The sequence below is a fragment of the Alligator sinensis genome, unplaced genomic scaffold (assembly GCF_000455745.1).
Source record: "Alligator sinensis unplaced genomic scaffold, ASM45574v1 scaffold4_1, whole genome shotgun sequence".
Taxonomy (NCBI): Eukaryota; Metazoa; Chordata; order Crocodylia; family Alligatoridae; genus Alligator; species Alligator sinensis.
This window is the reverse complement of record NW_005841887.1, coordinates 3,251,010-3,267,246: the sequence shown is the minus strand read 5'-3', so window position 1 is coordinate 3,267,246 and position 16,237 is coordinate 3,251,010. Positions and strand designations below refer to the sequence as shown.

Here is a 16,237-nt window from a genome sequence, read left to right as displayed (position 1 = left end):
GGAAAGAGCCATGGACTGCGGTCCAGTTATTAAAGCCAGAAGAGTTGCACAGAGGAATGCCTGCACCTCTCTGCAGCACTGGAAGGAGTCCTTGCTTGCTTGCTCTGGGTCGAGCTCCTTCCTCCTAAGAGACAGACCTGGGATGGCATCCACCCTACTCTGGAAGAGGTGATGTTTATACATCTAATAGCAACCTGCTTAAGCAGCCTGAATTGCCTTTGTAGCTCTGAAAAAAAATCCAAAGTGGTTTTGGAGCATCAGCACACCCTAGCCCAACAGGGCATCAGAGGAACGTAAATGCCTACTTTGGTGCCTGAACACAAGTTTTCCTTTATTGATAATTTACTAGAAGACAAAGGGATCTGCTCGGAATCAGAAGAATCATCTGACCCAAAGGCCTGCAAAACATACATGTTCATAGCAAAATGCTTAGGTATTGCCCTGATCACTGCCAGAGATCCCTTCTATTCAAATATGACCAAACATGTAATGTGTTCATTTTACTGTGCAGCGGGCAGCAACTAAACAGGCCTGGATGTCTATTCGTTATGTATATGAGCAGTGTGTAAGGTATCGTGAGGAAGGTGGACATGGTGGGCCGGGTGCGGGAGGATGAATGGATGGGTTCTGAGAGCATGGGTTAGGAGAGGAGGAAAAGGTCAGAAACTGAAACTGGGTGATAAGGGCAGAAGATCCAGATTTTTTAATAGCAGCAGTCAACTTGCCAGGGATTTCTGTGCCAGACCCATACTGCACTTCACAAAAACAAGGTGCCAAGTGCTGGGGAGTCCCTGAGCATGCTTCCAGCACAACTAGTATGGAGGCACAAGGTCCACCATCTGGTGACAGTCACTTCCACTACCAGTTCACCAGCACCAGCTCAAACTCAACCCTCCCGGTCCCCCTGCACTCTCCATGCTCATACTGAAGTGATTTTGCCTTGAAGCAGAATTGCACCCGATGTAAATCGGCACCTGAAATCATAACTCAAGTGGGGCAACTGGGGCAGCAGCCGTGGTCACCAATTTAAGGGGGCAGGAAAAAAATAGGAGCTGGTGCTGTAACCGCACTACTGCATTGGTGGCACAGTGGTAGCCGGGAGTCGCTGCTGCTTCCCCGTGTTGCAGCTGCCCCAGGCACCTTGTTCCTCCTCTGCATAAAACCGTGTAAATCCAGACCAGGAAGAGGCAAAGCGCCCTCTCTCACCTCCACGTGCAGGGACTGGGAGTGGGCACTGTGAACGAAGAACGTGAAAGCCTGGCCCCAGACAGGATCCTTGCGGAAACTGCAGGTCTGTAGGAAGAGAAGAGAAGAGGATTGGCAGCATTTTAGCTTTCTTCAGAGCTTCAGGTTCTACATAGACACAGGCACGGGCACAGGCAGCAGGATCACGCACGCTGCAAGCCGTCTTGCAGGCAGGCTTTTGTGCAATGCCCGGGTCAGACACTTGCACAAAAGCCAGAGTCTCTGCCAGGTGCAGCACAAACAAGTTCTGCTACGCAGGTTAATGCTAAGACAGGTCAGGCAGGTTACAGCTTTCCATGAGCTGCAGCATCCTGCGCTTGCGGCCGAGCAGCATTCCTACCTGCCTTTCGAAACCAAGAATAAGTGCAGTGTTTCCCAATGGCCTTTCCACCAAGAGCAGCTCAGGGATTCCAGTGTAATGGGGGCGGAGGAAAGCGTGCAAAATAATGGGGGGGGAGAGCAGGCAGGCTGCTCTCACGTGAACAAACTTAGGGATTCAGCATTTGGTCTGATTTGTCAGGAAGCAAGAAATGAATTGATAAAAAAGAAAAATGCCTATGGGGCAGGAAGTACACTGGACTGTGTTTCAGACAGGCTTTTATGTTTGATGGGAAGAGAAGGGAGACACCGAGTGACAGTGGGATTTTTATTATGAAGAAAAGATTAGTTTTTGTAGGAATTGGTTTCAGATGTAAAGGGGAGGGAAATATTTTGATGAATAAGGGAAGATACCAGATCGATGGGAGTGGAATAGCGAGCGAGTCGGGAGTCTGCTGACTCTTCACCGTATTGTGATCGGAGAACAAATTTTTTGCTGGCCCCATGGCACACGTTAATCCTGAGGTGTAAAGGTGCTATTATACAAGTGATGACCCAGGGGAGGGGGAGGCAAAATAAAAGAAAACAACAGTGACAATAAATCGGGCTTAAATTTAGAGGGAAACTAAAATCATCTTCAAAGGGACACTCTTCTTCCACATGATCCGTAAACCACAGCGTTGCATTTGTAAGCATCTCCAACATATTAATAGCAGACACTTGTTTGTTTGCTGAATTTTTAGAAACGCCTCACCTAAAAATGACTTTTTTAAGACAAAACAAAAGGGTGAAACGGCTCACCTTGCTTTTCTGAGTCTTGTTCCCCACAGTAAGCTGCGTGTAAGATGAAGGCTCTCGTTCCATTTTCTGCTATTTCCAATCATTCAACGAAAAGAAGAAAAAGACAGCTCTTGGCAATATGCAACCAGCAGTACAAACCCACCCCCACATTTGCTTATTTGCAACATTTAACTGGTGAACTGATGTTCGCTTTATTTTTACTTGTCCAAATCTGAGCTTAAAAAGCTAATTCTCGCAGTCAATGGGAAGGAGGCAATTCGGAGGTTGAATTCCAGATCTGTAGGTGGTTTTGAAAACCTCACCCTAAATACTTAAAATAAAATGAAGCACTCTGTTTTTGGTTAGTAGCAAGGTCACCCCTTTAAGACACCTCTATGTAATGATAGGATCACAGGAAAGCAGGGCTGGAAGGGACTTCATGAAGTCATCCCTTCATCCCAGCTCAAGGCAGGATCATCACCCACTAAACCACTGCAGTCAAGTATCTGTCCAATTTGCTCTTAAAAACTTTCAGCAATCGAGAGTCTACATTTTCTCTAGGTAGCCCGTTCCAGCGCTTGACCATCCTCATAGCCAGAAAGTTCTTCCTAATCTCCAATCTAAATGCCCTCTCCTGCAGCTTGAGACCATTGCTCCTAGTCCTGTCCCCTAAATCCACAGTGTCTAATCTCTATTCTTTTTGCAATTGCCCTGCAGGTATTTAAAGGCTTTGATCAAATCCCATCCCACCCCCAGTCTTCTCTCCTCCAGACAAAATAATCCTAGTTCTTACAGAACACAAGGAAAGGCCCAAATCATATTATCCCATTTCATCAGGAGCTCAGGGAGGTGGGATATATGGAGTAAAGAAAGGTTATGGTAACAAAACAGCAGCCAAGCCATGTGCTAGTGGGAACATAGATGTAAGGTATCTTTTATGCCATTCTTAAGTAACTTTTCGTTTTGGATTCTCACATCTTTTTTCTGAACTTCAGTGACCCAAAGAGGTTCCAGCTAACATGCTGCTTCTTTGATCTTCTGTCCTTGAGGGCTCATAATTAAGATAGCGTTGTGCATTATAGATAGGGACCACTGGAATTTGCACCGGAAGCACGCTGCGTGGTGGCTCCTTTAATCTTGTAGTTTCCCCTGCAAGCCCCTCCCTTTCCTCCGCCCCCCCACTGCTGATTGGCAGAGCCCCGTCAGCCCTGCTGCTTTCTCCTGACGGCTGGGAGGAGAAAGCAATGAGCGGTGGGGCCTGTCCGTCAATCAGCAAGGGGGGGCGGGGGAGGCACTTCAAGATTAAAGGAGCCACCGCACAGTGCACTTGTGGTGCAAATTCCAGTGGTCCCTAATGATAGGTGTATATAAATGACACTATTGATTGGGAGGGGAGGTTAAGAAAGAAGGGACACGAGGAAAAAGCAGGGGATCTCAAAACAGAGATTCTCCAACACTCAGAAACCTGCCCAGGACTCAGTAAATCTCAGACATCACAGATGCGAATTCCCCAGAATGACGGTAGCATTTCCTGCAGGCACCTATGGCATGGGAAGATGTATCTGCTCAGTGAAGGATAGTTCCTTCCCAGGAGGGATAACACTGAGCCTCCAGCAAACTTCCCAATCTCCATGACGGCAGCCTCCAACTAAGATAAAAAAGCAGGCCACCCCACGGGTCTTTGTTTCCCCACCTAAAATGGTTTTAATTAGGAAACACAGTGTATTCCTCACATCGGAGCCCAATCCCGATGCAGAGAGACCACCGTAGGATGCTGTACGGTCATGGAGAGGAAAGCTTTGTGACGCTCCCTCTGCCTACCTGTCATAGCAAAGGAAATGAAGCATAGACCAAAGCTCCCTGGGGAGTGGAAAAAAAGCAGAAGGATAAAAAAAAAAAAAAGAGCTCTGGAAAAAGGAAGGTAAGCCTTCAGTACCCGATGACAAAAGGAATATACAAGCAGAAGCCTGAAATTAAGTAGGACCGAATCCAGCACATATAGGAGTGCAGAAAACTTTATCCCAATTGCACAATTCAGCATTTCTGAGATTAACTGCTCAATAGGGGAAGGCAGGAGGAGGTTCACTCTGCTTGATAGCTGTATGGTTTGTCTGAGTTCAAGGAAAGCCAAGTGCTTTCCAGATGCAACATCTGCATTGCGAGAGAGAGCTGCACAGTGCTTGAGGAGCACAGGGAATCAGCTAGAGCAAAGCAAGATGAGGCAAGTGTGCCAGGATAGTGTGGAAACTTCCCCGCGTTAAGCTCGGTCCTAAATTGAGCAGGAGGCCAGTGGTGATATCTGAGTAAGGGGATAATGTCCCTCCACTGGCCAGGTGCCATTTTGGAATAACAGAGGCCTGGAAAGACTGACATGAAAGGACTGAGCACTGGAGATGAGTGCCAAGAATTAGCCTGATGCCTGGCTTCCCTTTCTTGGTTAAAAAAATAATAATAAAAAATGAGCATTTGATTTTTGTCCCTCTCAGACCTGGCATAAATTTCAAAATGAAAACCAGAAAAACCAGTAGGCTGTATCCATCCCTGCAGATGCTAGTGTCGTACCAGGATGACTGGTTCAGAACAACGGTTATTTGGACCTCAATTCCTATCACAGTCAACGTATTTCCCCTTCACAGAAAGATGCCCAAACTGTTAAAATACTGTGCAGCCCAGCATGTGATGTTGAAAGCACTGGGAAAATACAGTATGCATTGCATTTACCTTGAGGTACTTGTTGCCTTTGAACTTCTTTGCACCATATTCACCATTTGAATATTCAAACTGGTTTTTCTGTATCAGTAAAACACATTTTTCAATGGTTAGTGCCGGAATTATTTTTCTAAAATTAAAGGTAAAGGCTGCTCATTACTTCTCTACTTACTGGAAGGTTGCAAGCACTGTCCAAATACACTATTAATATTGCTGTGGCGAGACCATTCTTATCCTGTAACGGTCAGTAAAAACACACACGTTAATCGAGGACCAGACTAGAGCAGAACCGAAACGCATGTGGTTTCTACTGACACACCGATGACAGACAACTTATCCACCTGTTCCTAAAACTACGGCAGGGACAAATACATATTTCGGAGAGGGAGCCGTTACTCAAGACTGTGCATCAGCAGTTATGATGTGACTGCTATGGGATCACGCAGACCTAACAATACCAGCGATTTAAATCAGGGGTAGGCAACCTTTTCCAGCTGCAGGTGGAAGGACCCACCCTGGGTTAGAGGTGAGTGCTTACACCTGACACTCATCCCCTGCAGCAGCACAGGGAGAAAGCAGACAGCCAAAGCCCCCTCATCCACAGGCCAGATCTGACCTACAGCCCATAGGTTGCCAACCCCTGATTTCAATCACCCAAAAGTTAACCCAAGGTCAAAGTTGAATTGGTTTGCTATGACTGTATCGATACTATATCATGTAGATGTAACAGTTGTACCATAAGAACTTGCATCAGTACCCTTTGATATCAATATAATAGCAATATCCGTCTATACCAGGGGCGGGCAATTATTTTGGGTGGAGGGCCGCCTACTGAGTTTTGGCAAGCCATCGAGGGCCACATGACAGGCAGCCAGGGGCAGATAAACGTTAATTTTTTTAATTTTTTAGGGGCCCCGCGGGCCGGATAGAATGGCCTGGTGGGTCGCATTTGGCCCGCGGGCCACATTTTGCCCACCCCTGGTCTATATCTTAACTGCTCTACAATGATTGAAAAGCTGGTGGAGAGTGGTAAGTCAGGACCAGTGGTTCTCAAACTTTTTAGACTCAAGTCACCCCTCAAAAATGTCTGCTCTTAGTTTTCTGTAGTTTTTTTTGACGGCAGAAAAATAATAGAGCATTTTTTCTATTGCAAAGAACCCAAAGAGACCACTACAGGTCAGAAACCTTTTTTTTTTTTTTTTTAAACTATAGATTCTTATTAGAAATCACTGGGTTCATGTGTGAATTGCATATGCACATCTAACCGAGCTAACAATGTGGTATCCTGCAACACCCCTTACAGGACCTCAAGGCACTGTGGTTGAGTATCACTGGTTAGGCACACAAATATCATCATCAAATACATACTACAGCAAGTGCAATTCTGGTCAGACAACTGTTGACTGATGAAACCAGGGACTAAAGAGAAATTGGATGTCAGCAGCCAAGTACAACTGGAGTGGCTTGTATCACTCATTCACTGCCAGGATGTCCTGAGGTTTGGATTACTGCACGGACATTTCATGGCCCGAGGGCCCACACGTGAAAGGCTCTGTTCTCTATTGCACATCTATTGATATGCAATTCACAGTGGCCAAGGAGTTCTCTCATTGTCAGACTTTCTGATTTCATCTTTAAATACATGGGGCACAACATGTACAGATTGATGAGAACATGATCTGATCTAATTAATCCAATTAGAGCTGGTGCAATTTTTAAGATGGGTACCAGACCTTACATTGTAATTGTAATACTATTTGAACCTTGAACATGAAGTTGCAAAGTTCAAAATGACTCTACTTCCTCTAAAAATAATTCTATTCCAGTGTGCGACTCTAACTAACCCACAGTGTAGTTGTTCAAGCAATCACCTTAGAATCCTTTGCTGGAGCCCCTGATTGAGCGTGGGACTGAAATATATTCTTAATTGTACATGCCGGCATTAGTCCCCTGCCGTTTCACAAAACAGAAAGCCCAGATATGCATTACACTGACTTGCCCTGCCCCTGACTGCAATGAAAGCACTGAAACACATGCCTAAATTCCACTGAATTGTGGCAGAAGGAAATGACGTAACAAAGGTGAGAGTGATTCAAGCTCGCTCACTGAAAGAGTATCACGATTTACAGCCATGGCCCAAATCTAGTATCACTACAGGAGGTCAATTTATGCGACGTGTTCAGAGAGATCGCAGCTGTCAAACACTGCCAGATTTTAATTCCTTTGGCTTATTTGAGAATAATTGCGACTTGGATGCAAAGCAGGCTCAGTCTTGGGGAAATTTCACGTGGAAGCCTTGTCAAACAATGATAAGAGCTGAGGTATTTACTTTTGGCTCATGGTCTCACAGGCTGTTTTGCCAAGTAACTAAGAGCATCAGAAACAAATAAAACTCACCTCGCGCAGCTTTTCTCGGTCAGTCACTAATGAAAGCCACTCGAGCTTCAAGTGCAAGTGTCCGCTTGCTGTCTTACTTAAGGGAAACCACTAAATTAAAGAGAATAGAAGAATAATCTGAAACCATGTAGTAGAAGCATATATGTGTATGTCGCAATCCTTCTGTGAACGATGCATGAGCGCCAACGGAAATTGTACTTTGAGCTCTTGAGCTGGAGTTATTTTTATGCAGAGATTTTTCTGCTAGGATCTATCCGGAAAGAAAGCTGAAACACTGACACATCATGCAAAACGTCTTAATACGGAGAACACCGAATGCTATCTGCAACTAACAGCAAGCACTGGATACTGGGCTAGCTCCATATTCTTACAATAGCATTCATTCCTTCGGAAACCCAAATGCTTTTAACAAGATTTATCTAGACACATGCGCAAACATCCGGGACACCGTGTACGTACAACACAACTGCAAAAGAGCACCGTGGCCAAGACGCAGCTTTTCAAGCTTTATGAGTAACCGTCTACTGAACTCAAGGAGGCGGCTGAGTGATTTCGTGGGCAGATCCCAGGCTGGCTGCCACATTTGTGGGCTGAGCATGGCAGGACCCTTCACACCTCTGATTGGCCAAAGGCTCCGGCAGTCCCGCCCCTTCCCGCAGATTGCCAGATGGCCTGAAACTGCAGCTTAATTACCCTGATTAAGCCTGAGGAAGCCATTAATCCATGCTTAAATGGATTAATGGCTTCCTCAGGCTTAATCAGGGTAATTAATGCATGAATGAATGGCTTCCCCAAGCTTAAATGCAGTAATTCAGCCACAGTTTTGGGCCAAGTGGCTTCCTGCCTTGCTGGTAAGTTGTTTTGGGTCTTTTTTGCAGTAAGCCCACTGTTTTTTGCAGAGCCTGCCTGATTTTACATTTTCCATGAAAATCATGCAATTGCAAATTCAGTAGCTCCCTCTTTATGAGCAAACCCAGAGCTGAATACATGCTTGTAAAAATAGAAGTTAGTAAAATAACCAACAAGCTGCACATTGGCAGAAAAGAGAAGACCAGAGTAGTTCATGGCATCATTATGTTTAAAGCATTGGCCTTGAACAAGCTGCAATAAGAGGGTTGGGTTTGTTTTTTTACCTCATCAACGAGTTTGTCATTCATTACGTCCCCGAGGTTGATAAGCAGGCTGGAAGACAAGACATGAAAGGTATGTTTAAGTGAACAGCATATTCATGATGAGTGAGCAAAAAGATGGACTCCGTTACAGATTTGTTACTGGGATAACTCCTTGTTAGGGTACCAAGAGCATCAAATTCATGTCACAATGTGGACAGCATCCAACTGTGAGGACTTTACCCCAATAGATCTGAACATCCATAAGAGAAAGGCTCCAGTTGTTACTTCTAATCCTAAAAATTACTTTAGGGGAAGAAATTACATTTTTAAGAAAAACTCTACATCTTTCACTGAGCAAACAGCTCTGAGCTGCCTCTAGCCTCAACTCTACAGGAAACTGGACAACTGAAAACACACAACACATCACATCCTACTGAAATTACGTTGATCACCTGCCCAGAAAGTCATCTTTATCTGGATCTTCATCATACAAGTCTACTTCTAAGTCCTGACCAGGCAATTCATGGACAACGAACTGCAGGAAAAACAAAGAAAACTAGTTTTAGATTAAAAATATATAAACATATGCAAGTGCTCCATTTGAAACAACCACGAGGACGCAGCGTTTCTCAAGTGTGTTGTGAAAGTGCAGACAAGTGGCAAGCTGCAGTCCAAAATGGCTCCCATTAATAAGGACAGTTCATTAGATGCTAATACATTTCAGCAGAAATATGACATCTTTATGAGATGGTAGCTTAAGTTGTAGTTAAAAGATGTGACCAGGAGCCTCCAACTAGTCAGGGTCATAACACTAGCCAGCCAACAGCCCCCCCCCAAAAAAGCCTTCCATCAGCTATTAAGGGGCAACTATTTTTGCAGCACAGTTTATATATAAAATTGAATTTGGGTCTCCTCTCGAATCCACTCACTAGAATCCCATCAGGTAGCATGTTTTCGATTCTAACAACCGGCAATTCTAGTCGGTGGGAGCAAAGTAAAAAAGTCCACGTGGATGTCATGATAATACATGCTTGGTTGTCGCCGGCTCTGGCATAGCAACCTGCCTATCCAGCAAAAACATACACGCGTGCATGCAGACTTGATGCTGCTGTCAGGAAAAAAGCCTGTATCCACAGCGCGTGGTTGCAGATTCTTATGCTAATAAAGTGGTTGATTCTATTAAGCAAGATTTTAATTAGCCGTGGGCAGTGTACCTCATCAGATCAGCTTGAGAACTGGCATGTCAATTCAGGGACCAAGGTAAAGTTTACTGTGTAAATTGGAGCTCAATTGATTAAGGGCTTCTTTGGTTCAACATGCGATCTGTTAACGAAGTAGCAAACAGTCTATCTGCTCCAAAGCGATTAGGCTAGGGAAGGGCCGAGGACAATTGCCCACATCAATGACCCCCGTGTATAAGGCATGCATAACCTTTAGCTTCATCTAGTTCAGAAGACCACAGGATTCGGTACCTCGTAGACTTCATTCCAGATGGGATTAAGGTCTCGGGAAATGGTCCTGCTCCGGAACTGCACCACGCCAACACGAAGAATCGCGTAAGGGTCTGACTTCCCTCTAATGGCACCAAGGAAGCTGTCTTTTTGGACAAGGTTTTCGGCTTCTAGCAAATACACTCTCACCACTCCCTGAACGAAACAAGGCATTGCTAATCAGCCATGAAATCATAGCCCCCTTGATAATTACAACACACTGCCTCTGAAGCAAGCCATTTCTAACATTGATTCCAATGACCAGAAGGATCCGTCTGAATGGTATTTTGATGTAGTCCATTTTCTGAGATTGAGTTGGAACACGTGACCTATTAAACATGCTTCCCATCCTTGACTTGGAAAAAGTCACCTTATCCAGAGACACAAGTGGTTATAGTGGGGCAGGAAAATGCCTCCAGTCACACCTGATGCTATTATTAAGGGTCTGAGCTCTTCAATTCCCATTGACTTCATGGGGAATTAAGAAGGCTCAAACTCTGAGTAAATATTCCTCAGCGGCAGGATCACCCACCATTGGTTAGACAGGATACTTCTGATTAGTTGACGTAATGATGGTCATTCAACTTGCATTTGGTGATTAAATTTATGGTGGAGAACAGCAATGTTGCCAGACATGGGCTATCGTTGCATTTATAGGGTAAATGTGACTTGACAGTATGTAATAAATAATTGCCAAAGTGGCCAATCATTTAGGAAACTCCAAAGAGTTCTTGCATTTGAAAGAAAATGTTTGCAGTTGATCAAGCTGCCATCTTCAGCCTATTTTAAATTGTCCTTGTGTCATGCTTCATGTTCTTGGACTTTCTCAAAGATGTTTTGCTTCCCTGCCTGTGCTTCTAACGCTGAGCAGATATCATCTGGGGTAGCAATCCCAAAGTGGAATTACGACCAAGATACAGCTCTTAAGAGCTGGCACTGACTGAAATGATAAAATCCTATCTCAAGGACAAAATCATCCATTTACATTTTCTTGAGCTTACATTTTGACAATGGAAAATAACTTTTTTTGTTAAGTCCAGTAATACAATACAGTATTTCCTCTTTTAGCAACTGGCAGCATTGGAGAACTTCCACCCTTCTGCCATTCACTGAGTTATTCCTCACTCTATATCTAATGTATTTATTGTTTGTAAGTTCAAAAAGATATATCAAAAGGATTTTTGGTAAAATACCTTACATGGTGAAAAGATCTCTGCAATTCTCAAACCTCACTCCTATTCATGCTTTCTCAAAAGCATTATTAAATCCAAATGCTTTGAGAATTCTGGATTAAGGTCCAAATCAAGGACAAACTGGAGAGTAATCATGTTCCTAACTTAATCTAAATCTTTCATTTGGCAAGGTCTCTGTTTAAGACATGACAACGTAAAGAGGATATCCAAAACCCAAAAAGGAACAGCTGTTCAACACCTCTTTTTATAAGCAAAGAATACTGCCATATAACAGGGATGCTATATGAAAAGACTAAATCTAACTATGCCAAAAATTGTCAAAAAAATACAACATGTGAGGGGCACAGATTAAAACTCTCTATACAATACAGAGATGTATGCACTACAATACCCAAAGGAGTCAAAGCTAAAACCCATGCCCTGCTGCTGCAGTAGGGGTTAAAAAAAGTCCAGCACCTAGTATTTTATTTTAATTGGCATTCCCCTGGGTTTCCCCTCTGCATTCTTGCCCAAATATTGTTAGCTCTAACAAAACGTGCATGTGGGAGAGATCTCCGGGGCATGAGGCTTGGTACAAATGGATTCTGTGCAGGTTTTTAAAGCTGGGACAATCTGTCACACTACTGCACTCCTGAGCCTAGTCTCATACCCAAAGTAGCGCTGTTAGGTAGAATACTCACTGCGGTTCTGACCGAAGCCAGCAACTCGTTTAACCGGTGGCATTAATCATGGGTCAGAGACTAATGCACATAGCCTACTACCCCTCACCGCAGGTAACACCATGTTAAACTGACTCTGGTCCCATATGTCATGGAGGACACTCACACATGGGACAGGGAATTGCAGGCAGGACACATCGATGTTATTGTTCAGGGGAACTGTGATTCTGTTTGGAAGCACCAGGCGGGCTGCAATGAGGTCCTGGATTATTGTCTCAGACATGAAACTGAAAGGAAACATTAAAAGAAATGAGTTACCATTTCCCCTTAAAACAGGGGTGTTCGACCCCCAGCCTGCAGGTCAGATCTGGAGCCATGCCAGCCTATGGGCTCCCCATGGCTCCAAAGATTGGGCAGTGTGAGTGGTAGGAGCACCCCTGCTGCCGAATTTCTGGACCCTTGGGGAGTCCCGGAGGTCAGACAGCATGCTAGATGGGTGCATGGAGGTGGCCAGGGACCTGATCCGGGCACACCCAGGCCTGCAGGAGGCAGTGCATGGTCCGATCCTGCAGTATGGGACCATGGGAGGTGATGCAGGGCCCTGATCTGGAAGCACAGGCCTGATCCTGGTGCACAGGGTCCATTCCCACCTGTGGACTGACCCTGTATCATTTGGCTGGCCTGTGGCACTAAAAGTTGAGCACCACTGACTTGCACAGACTTACCTGCAGGGTGCTGCTCTCCACGCTGCCTGGCTGTGCTCCTGTAAATCAGTTACTGGGCCAGTATCAGCTGACAGGCCTGGTGAATAATCGGCTATCGGTACTGGCCAAGAAAATCTCTATTGGTGCACCCCTACTAAATTCTAGTAGCATGCCAAGTCCAGCTAAAAGTGACTAAAGACTGCAACTAGAAGGTATTTTGTATTTATTAAGTCTTCCCAATAGATCAGATTCATTTAAAGGAAGAAAGCTGGTTCAGTCTGTATTTCAGCATGCTTCACTCCCAGGTATGTTTGTTCATATGGCTTTTATTTTCAACATCTATGAACAAATGAGTATTTCTATGTTTACATGACTAAAGGGGAGACAGGGAGAAGTCAAAACTTTGGCAACTAGCACTTTGCAGCCAACCAAATGAAGTCTTCATTTCTCTCTAGTTCGCTGGTAGTGATTTAAAACGGAAGAAAACAAGCTACAGGGATTGCATCTTTGGTCCTAGGGGAAACGCTTGCAAATTTTGAGCAGTGGAGCCAAAGTGGAGGTATCTGAATATTCACTGAATAAATTCAATATACAAAAGCAATGCAATCACCTGGGATAGACTGAGTGCTTTGGGTGCAGTTCCCTTGGGAATACAAGGAATAAGAGAATCGGCTGTCAGGAGAGGGAGGGGAATTTCTGATGGCTTTGATTTTATTCCAGTTTCCTCAATCACTGATAGGACAGTAGAACACAACGTTGGCTATTTCTTTGGTTACCTCCACATAAAAATACAGCATGTAAATTCCTTAGCTCTGGTTGTCAGCCACTATAATTATCCAGTACACAAGCAGTTTTGCAGGCACAGAAAAGGATGCCCAGGTTTTTAACAATCAGCCTTCCGATAGCCCAGGTATTGCTCTGCAAGCTGCACCTGGATACTGGACTATACTTGCATTTCCAGGCAAAGTTGCACATGTGAAGAAAGGGTTTAAGAACAGTTTTTGACAACAGCAACAGGGTGCTGAGTTCAGATGTTGCAGGCTCTCTGTTCACATACTATTGTTATGAGCAGCCCTATGAAAACCCTAAGAGCAAACAGATCTTGAAAATCCTTTGGCCCAAGTGCTTGAGAAAAAAAGATGCATAAAAATACTGAACCCTTCTGAAGCAAGAGAGAAAGGGACACTTACCTAATTCCTGGTGCATCTAAGAGGTTGGTAAGTCCTGCCCAGTTGATTTCCAAATACTACAGGTAGCAATCAAGAGAAGGAAAGACACAGTAAACTGAATTATAATGCAACTGCGAAATAAATAATGTGCTGACCCAAGGAAGGATCTAAGGAGGGCAGTTGTTGGAAAGTTGCAACTTTTCCATATCTATTCCACTACTTTATAGTTCTGTGTGATGTACGAGAGACATTTCTACCTCTCCAAGCAGTAAAGGGGCTTGTTTTATCACGTAATGATACAAACCTCTTTAGGGCACGTGAAGAGGCATTTAAAGAATAAAAAAAAAGAGAGAGAGAAAGCCTTAACAAGTCAGTGATTCAACCGAGCAAAAATCTTACATCAGCCAATATTCAGAGTCTGTTTTAGTTTCGTCTTAAGTATCCTTGGCATATATTGAATAAGGATTTTGTGGGTGCATTGCTGCAGAGGAGTACCAGCTTCTCACAAAGGGTAAGATCCTGGTGAGGTATCCAGTCACGCCTTATGCATGAGGGTAGAGCCATTATACCACACCCAACCCACCATTACTGATCCCACCTACACATTAAATGGGGATTGCAAGGAGTCAGGTTTCAGGCACATGCCCTGGTCTAGCCTGTAGCATGGCAATGAATTCCCTCCCTTCCTTTGCTAGAGGATTCTTCCTCACTCTTCACCCTTCCCACAGCTCCCATTAAGAGCAATTCTTCTGCCAGGCCTGGTCAGGTAGCTCAACCTGAATAGGGGTGTGCAGAACATCTTTGGACGTGGCCATGTCACATGAGTATTTGCAAAAGGCAAGGCCTTGCGTGCATCGTATGCAACCCAAGCACTCCATCCACACTAGCAGGATCGATTGATCAGTGCTGTGACCCTTGTTGAACAACGTAAGGAGAAAACAGATTTTACAGTAAACCCCCAAAGGGTTGGGGTTTATCAAATACTCATTCAATCTCAAATGAGCCCAAAGCAGTTGGGTTTGCTGAGAAAGCAACAGGGTACGTCTGCCTCAACTGCACCCCATTGTAAAAAATTGAACGATAGACATTTGAATCAAATGCCTGCAGTGCTTTCTGAGTTGTTGTCACCACGTCTTCTCCTTGGATTAGACACGTGACTGTTATCACACACTGCTCTGCTAGAAACCCTCTGTCAAGAAACTAGGAAATCTGTTTGAAGTGTGAAGGGTCAGCACTACTAATGCGGCTTGCAGTCCACGCTACCTTGCTGCTCTGTCTGTCCATCTCTCTCTCTCCCCCTTCTCACACACACACACGCACCCTCCTCCTTCCCAATATAGACTTGAACCAAAGCAAACCCTCAGCTCTAGCACACCTCATTTCGATCTGTTAAATCTTCATTTTTCCAGCAACTGATGTTTCTTTCCTCCAATCCCCCTCTACTCTAAGGGCAAGGTCCACATGCAGTGGAGCCCTGCACCTTCTAGGGAGCTACACCAGTTGAGACCAGCTGAAAAATTTGTCCCGCCGATCATAAGCTTTCTGGGGCAAGGACTCCACCTTCTTACCCAACTGCGCATTGATCCAACTGAGTAAGACAAAAGCCTTTCAGTAACACACGGCTCTTCAAACAGGAGGCATGGATTTCAGAGGGCTTCACCGTTCGTTAGCGTTTCTTTGTACCCACAGTGAAGAACCACTGTCCAGCGCTCTAGTCCAAGTCTTCCATCTGGGACAAGGTAGTACCTATGCTACTGCAGGTGGATATTTGGTAAGCTGACTCCCTCGGGTAATGTCACATCCTAAATGAAGATCAAGAATCAACGAAGGCAGCCCGGGGAGTTTGCTAGGGACTCACCGGTTTTTGAATAAAGAACAATGTCACAGCTCCAAAAAAAGGCACGACCGTGAGTAGGGGTTCCAGGATCACCCGTAACGTTCCACGTAACTGTGGACATAACGGAAAGGAAAACTTGAGTAAGACGCTAGCAACCATATTTAAGTGACCATATAGCAAGTGACAAGTAGGAGGCAAGAATCCTTATAGGATAAGCTCCGTTGAGAGAAATAAGTGGTCCAGAGGTCCCGAGGAGCGAGGAACAGAGTCCTACCTCAAACACTGCCCCCTGCACTTTATGGGGCACCTGACACACCTCTCGTCAAAACCCGTTCTCCCAGCAAAGCACCCCGAGTTCCCATCATCCGCAGTGGAGCCCTGTGCTTTTTCTTACTTGAGCAAGGACAGCTGAAATCGTCTAGTATTTGCTTTCTTTAGCTTAAACAGTGAGCTTTTTAATGCTGGAAATAACATTCATCTAGCTTATAATAAATCGCTTTAGCAACCCAAACTGCAGCCATTTGGAATCTGAAAAGTAAGCTAATTGCACTTTTCTAACCATCTTGGGAATACAGTTTCATAGTTGGCAGGGTCGGAAGGGACCTGAGCAGATCATCATGTCCG

At 44.7% G+C, this 16,237-nt stretch overlaps 1 protein-coding gene across 1 annotated transcript in view; it reads right to left on the bottom strand.

Moving 5' to 3' along the window:
- ESYT3 (extended synaptotagmin 3) overlaps positions 1-16,237 on the bottom strand; it is a 76,732-nt gene that overhangs the window by 12,493 nt on the left and 48,002 nt on the right. The window contains exons 7-17 of the mRNA XM_006017922.3: positions 15,635-15,724; positions 13,798-13,853; positions 12,070-12,190; positions 10,034-10,207; positions 9,014-9,096; positions 8,583-8,631; positions 7,450-7,539; positions 5,225-5,287; positions 5,065-5,133; positions 2,365-2,433; positions 1,207-1,293 (exon numbers count right to left, since the gene is read on the bottom strand). Of these exons, the coding sequence (XP_006017984.1) occupies positions 1,207-1,293; positions 2,365-2,433; positions 5,065-5,133; positions 5,225-5,287; positions 7,450-7,539; positions 8,583-8,631; positions 9,014-9,096; positions 10,034-10,207; positions 12,070-12,190; positions 13,798-13,853; positions 15,635-15,724 (951 nt within the window). The remainder of the gene's footprint in view (positions 1-1,206; positions 1,294-2,364; positions 2,434-5,064; positions 5,134-5,224; positions 5,288-7,449; positions 7,540-8,582; positions 8,632-9,013; positions 9,097-10,033; positions 10,208-12,069; positions 12,191-13,797; positions 13,854-15,634; positions 15,725-16,237) is intronic.